The sequence below is a fragment of the Carcharhinus amblyrhynchos genome, chromosome 6 (assembly GCF_965287045.1).
Source record: "Carcharhinus amblyrhynchos chromosome 6, sCarAmb.v2.hapA, whole genome shotgun sequence".
Taxonomy (NCBI): Eukaryota; Metazoa; Chordata; class Chondrichthyes; order Carcharhiniformes; family Carcharhinidae; genus Carcharhinus; species Carcharhinus amblyrhynchos.
This window is the reverse complement of record NC_137329.1, coordinates 29,150,320-29,156,319: the sequence shown is the minus strand read 5'-3', so window position 1 is coordinate 29,156,319 and position 6,000 is coordinate 29,150,320. Positions and strand designations below refer to the sequence as shown.

The 6,000-nt window shown below is 51.0% G+C and overlaps 1 protein-coding gene across 1 annotated transcript in view; it reads left to right on the top strand.

The window, feature by feature from the left end:
* The first annotated feature begins 705 nt into the window (after nt 1-705).
* Nucleotides 706-6,000, top strand: part of LOC145343665 (uncharacterized) — a 48,980-nt gene continuing 43,685 nt past the window's right edge. The window contains exon 1 of the mRNA XM_080189831.1: nt 706-979. Coding sequence (XP_080045957.1) covers nt 928-979 — 52 coding nt within the window. The 5' untranslated portion in view covers nt 706-927. The remainder of the gene's footprint in view (nt 980-6,000) is intronic.

Sequence of the window (6,000 nt, the reverse complement as noted above, 5' to 3'; positions counted from 1 at the left end):
CAGCGGCACTCATCTCCTTGCTCTCCCTCACAACTGCTGCACTGGAATCACACTTTGTAAAAACAATAATTCACACCGGTCTGATGTCACACCAGAGTAGTGGGTGCATTCCAGGAGTGCTAAACTCACTAATGAGATTGCAATGCAGTCAATCTCATGCTACTCAGCCTTGCACCCTTTCAGGGTGAGAATGGACGCAAACTGGTTGAGGAATTAGGAGAATTGCCAACTGTTTGGCACTGGGTGTGAAACGGATTGTTCGGCAGTGCCCAAACGAGTAAAACAAACTCAAATTAACATAGGGACAAATTAAAAGGGGCAGCCCCCCGAGAAGGAAGGGGGGGATCACCCAAACAGAAACCAAAGTCCAAAGGAAATTTAAAACATTAAATCAAAATGTACGGATTGTTAGGCACACACCCTATTTTCCACGATTGGTGCGATCTACTAACGGTGCAATCTCACCCTCTGAGATTGTGTAACTTGTGTTGAACTTTGATCAGGCAGTTATGAAGGGCATTCTCTGAGGTTGATCTTAAACACAGCCATCTCAACGAATCCTGGTTTCCGTTCTAAATTTCCCTCTAGATGTTTAATATGCAACAATGTGGTCTGAACATCGGTAAAAGTGGGCTGAGAAATCTCGGCAGTGGATCTGAGAGTTTGAGTTGTGAGATCCGGTTTAAAAACAGGATGTTGAACAGAGATGTTATGAACAAGAATATTCCGTGACGCTTGACGTCAAGGCGAAAACCAAGACCCCTGAATGTAATTCCTCCGGGTTAGTTTGAAACCACGCGTAAATCAATCCAGGATCGCCAACTGGGAGTGGACGGTGAAACGAAAGTGAAAAGAAGAGACGGTTTTGGAAATGACCTTCAAGAATCTATTCCCGGGATAAAACGTTTGTCTTTTTCCAAATGAAAGATGAGGATCTTATTTTTAAGTGTTGTCGCCATGGCTTTCATTTCACCAGCAGGTAAGATATCAGATCATTCGCGGTCACCGGAAACTCTAAAACACCAGTGGATCACCAATCCCGCCTTTCTTCTCCCTCATCTTCCTGGCAGGAAACCTTTCAACTCCCTGCCGTTTTGCAGGCATTTAGCTTATAATGATGAATTGGTGCCCTCTGCGCCACACTCCGTCTTTGTCCCTGGACGCCCCTGCCTGTTCCCACTGTGCCACCTCATCTAGGCTGGTACTACCCTGCAGCTTATAAATATCACCTTCCTCCAAGGGTGCTGTTGTGGTGGTGGCTACGTGCAGGAGGGCTTCCCTAGCTGCAGCCTTGGCTGCAGCGTCTGCTAGTTGGTTCCCCTTCTGATCTGCTGTCTTTACTCTTTGGTGGGCTTTTACCTTAATTACGGCTGCTTCTGAGGGCAGCCTGGCTGCAGATACCAGGTCTCGGATTATATTTTCATGCTTTATGCAGCCCCCAAACCCCCCGTGGTGATAAACCTGCGCCTTTTCCAGGCCATCATGTAATCGTGGACCACCCCAAACGCATATTGGCTGTCAGTATATACATTTACTCGCTTTTCTCTTCCTGTCTTGAGGGCTTCCGTGAGGGCTATGAGTTCGGCCACTTGGGCTGAGGTCTCCCCACTCATAGTGTCTTTTGCTACCGGTGTCCCTTTTTGGTCTACTACTGCCCAACCTGTGCGATATTGTCTGTCTACTTGTCTTCGGGACCCGTCTACATACAGTATGAGGTCGGGGTTATCTATGGGTTGGTCATTAATCCCTCCCTCCGCTTCAGTGTCTAGGTTAATCAGGCAGTAGTGTGGACCTCCCTCTGATAGGAGTCCCTCAGTGGGGTTCTTCCCAGTGTCCCGCACTAACTGGACGGACCGGTCTCGGGGGCGTCCGAAACAGTCTGGAGTCGGCCTGTATTCAGGAGGTCAACGATGGTGTGTTTTGTGTGTAAAATGATTTGTCCTGACATAGTGATCGGTTCGCATACCCTGACTGCCCAGGCGGCACAATCTAGAGCTGCTACACACTTGTGCAGTCCCTGGGCTACTGGGGATTGTCGGGTGGAATAATATGCCACCGGTCACATGGCACCCCCGTATTCTTGGGTTACCACGGAGCTATAAAATCCCTCCTCTGAGTAATAGAAGAGGTGGAAGGGTTTGGTTATGTTAGGCAGGCGTAGGACTGGAGCTGCTAATAGTTCTGATTTTAGGCATGTGTATGCTACCTCCTGTTCGGGTCCCCACTTGATTGTTCCTTCCTGCTCCTGGCTTTCCCCCTTTGATCAGCCAGGGATGCAAACTGGTCAATGAAATTCCGGCAGTAGTTAAATAGTCCCATAACTCTACGCACCCCTTTCGCTGTGTTTGGACGGGGCATATTTATAATCGCGCTCTTCCGATCGGAGGGGAGGGCTCTGTTTCCTTATGTTGTGTCCTAAATACCGGACCTCCTGTTGTGCAATCTGTGCCTTTGTTGGGTTGATTTTAAACCCTGCAGCCTGCAAGGGGCGTAGGATTGTGGACAGGGCTCCTATATGTCCTGTGAGGTTGGTGGAGGCAATAAGGATGTCCACATATTGGAGGAAGGTACTTCTATTTGGGGACAGGTCGCAGTCCTCAAGGGCCTCACTCATAACTCGGTAGAAAATGTTGGGATTGTTGTGGAACCCTTGGGGGAGGCGTGTCCATGTGTACTGTTTCCCTCCACAGGTAAAGGCGAACCTTTCCTGGGAGTCCGTGTGAAGCGGGATGGACCAGAATCCGTTTGCTATGTCTAACACAGAGAAAATACCATGTTCAGGTCGGAGTCCATTAAAAATAGTGGATGGACTCGCGACTATGGGGTGTTCTTTCGGGGTTATTTTGCTTAGGGCAGTGTAGTCTATGGTCAGTCGGTAACTTCTGCCTGGCTTACGGACTGGCCATATCGGGGAGTTGGTGTTAGACACTGTAGGTTTTAAAATACCCTGGGCAACCAGAGCCTGAACGATTTTCTCAGTGGCCTGTAGCGCCTCAGGCTTTATGGGGTATTAAGAACATAAGAACATAAGAAATAGGAGCAGGAGTAGGCCATCTGGCCCTTCGAGCCTGCCCCGCCATTCAATAAGATCATGGCTGATCTGTCGTGGCTCAGTTCCACTTTCCCGCCCTCTCCCCATAACCCTTAATCCCTTCTCTTATCAAAAACCCATCAACCCGCTTCTTAAAAATATTTAGCGAGGCAGCCTCCACCACTTCAACGGGCAGAGAATTCCAGAGATTCACCACCCTTTGAGTGAAGAAGTTCCTCCTCAACTCCGTTCTAAACCGCCTCCCCTTTATCTTGAGGCTGTGCCCCCTGGTCCTACTGTCTTTTTTGAGCGGGAAGAGTCTCTCCACCTCTATCCTATCCATCCCATTCATCATCTTATACGTCTCAATGAGATCTCCCCTCATTCTTCTAAACTCTAACGAGTACAAGCCTAGTTTATTCAGCCTCTCCTCATAGCTCAACCCCCTCATGGATTGGCCCGTGTGTGTGTAGGGGAGGGATTTTTACGAGGCCGCAGTCTTGTTTCCCTGCTGCCCAGACTTGGGGTAATGATTGGCATAGAAGCCCTACTGTCCCTTCCTTTCCCCAGTCTCGGGCTGTGTAGGTGTGGTCTCCTGCCCGGACTGCAGCCACGTTTTTATTCGGGACTCGGTATTCCTGAATCCCACTTTTGTGTTCCTTTCTCGCAGTCCACAGCAGGCGCTTGTTAAAGGCATCCACCACCCCACCTAACTCCCCCAGGAGGTCTATCCCCAAGATTGTTCCCTCCTGGTTCGGGCATACCCGGAAGTGTACTGGGAGTAAAATGTCCTCAATCTCTAGTAGGACTGCCTCGCTCTGGTAAGCTGTAGTTCTATTTCCCCCTACCCCCCCACTACTACGATGGAACGGTGGGTTGTAGGAAGTGCCATGTTGGTGAGGGATATCGCGGCCCCCGTATCTATTAATATTTTGCATTGCCGGCCCCCTAACGATGCGTTAACCCAGATGTGGGGGTTGGCTCTCGGGGTGGGGGCCGACGCAATGCATGCGGTCTTTTGCGCCACCAGAGTCTGTATAATATCCAGCAGCTGCTGGTGGCTGAGGTGTGCAGTATCGGAAATGACTTTGTTCTCTTTCAGGTCAGGGGTGCTTGCCGGGGTTTGGTCGTACCTGGGGGGCTCTCGTTCTCTCCTTGGGAACCTCTTGCTATGGCAAACTGACTCATTGTGTCCAGTGCTGCCGCAATTGCAGCATATGTGGGAGGGTTGGGATGCCTGGACGCGGCAGTCCTTTTTATAATGACCCGGTTCCCCACACCTGTAGCAGCCCCTCTGTCAGTTCCCAGGGAAGATACCCCTGCCCTAGCGCTTTGGATCTTTCTCTGTTGGTTGTCGACAGTCATAGCCCAGTTCTCTAGCTCATCAAAGGTGTTGAAGTTTACCAACCCGGCCTTTAGGATAGCCTGGTGCGCTGGGCTCAGCCCGTCCTTATATAGCTGGAGGAATGTGGGGTTCTGTCTATCGGCATCGGGCATTCCCCCATGCTCCAAAAAGGCGTCAAATTTCCGTTGCCCATATTCCTGGGCTCCTTCCTCCTCCCCCTGCACTACCCCTACAATTGCGTTCCAGCTCACGGGGACACGCCCCATGGTTTGGGTAATATCATCTTTAAAATCCGTCAGAGCTTGGTCTTGCTGTCGGCTGCTCTCGTTCAGGTTCGCGCACCAGGTCCTGTTCTGGTGCTCTACCTGAAGACGGGTCCAATAATTGTCCGGCATTTTGGCTCTTACGAGCCCTGCTATATCCCGATTGTGTAAATTGTGACACATTTGCATCTCCTTAAGTTTTTGCCAGAAGATCGTGTTACTGTGTCTGGGCTGAGGGTCGGGAGTTTGTCCAGCAGTTTCATGGTGTCCCCCGGGGTAAGGGATACATATGTCATCTTTATCTGAGCCTGGGCAGGTCGCCCTCGCCCGCCTCCCCCTTGCCCCCTGGGGACACACTCAATTTTAACGGGGGCTGCCATAACGCTCTGGGATTGGGGGGTTGGTGGTAGGTGGAATGCCCCCCCTGTCGGGCATAGTGGACCCGTTTCATCCACTAAACATTCCCAGTCGGGACACTCCTCACTTGGAGGTTCGCGTGAGAAGTCGGACAGCGCTGGCAGCACAGGGTTAGTGGCCATCACAGCGGCGTGCTGTCGCTGTGCAGCTTGTTCCTGCCTTTCTTGTACATATTTATGAACTTATCCTGCAAGGGTGACATGAGCCTTTAATATTAGGATCCAAGCCTTGTCATCCTTGCTCCTTTTCTCTTTTGTCCACCACTCCCGCTGGGTTTCGAGCGGGTCGTGGGGCTTCCACCCTGCCTTCATCATGCTTTTAATTAGATTCTTGTTTTTGTCTGCTAGATAGCGGGTGAGGGATCCATCTGGTCCCCAATCAAAGGTGGTACTGTTGCTATCCATGTTAGTTTCCTTTACTAGGGTCAGTAGTGTACCAACCCTGGCTCTAATGCTTTCACAGATACTTGTGTGTGTATCTTTGATTGGGTTACGGTCTCGTGTTCCCACTGTTAGTATGTTTGTACATTCAGTGACAACCTGCAGAGTCCGACCTGCGTGTAGCAGGGAGATTGTCGCTCTCAGAGGCAGGTGAGCTGTGTACAGGTTCTCTGCAGGGGCCGCAGCGTATGGAGAGACTACCGACTACAGTGACGGGGGCCACTAGCTCCTACCCAAACTCCTATCGCTAAATCGACTGTCAGAGGGCAGCCGTTTCCCTATCTCCCAGGGAGTCACCTGGACCTGGGTGCGGACTGGTGTGTAGTCGACCGCGGGTCGGAGTCCCCCGATGTGTAGTCGTTTTCTCACTCTACCAGAGGTCTCCTGCTTGTAGTGGTCGAGGCACTCACGGAGGCTCCAGACTTAGTAGCGCCCAGACATGTAGCAAATTCCTCACAGATTTTGCCCCCAGTGGCCCGATGTCTCGCGCCTGCAGAGGTCCTC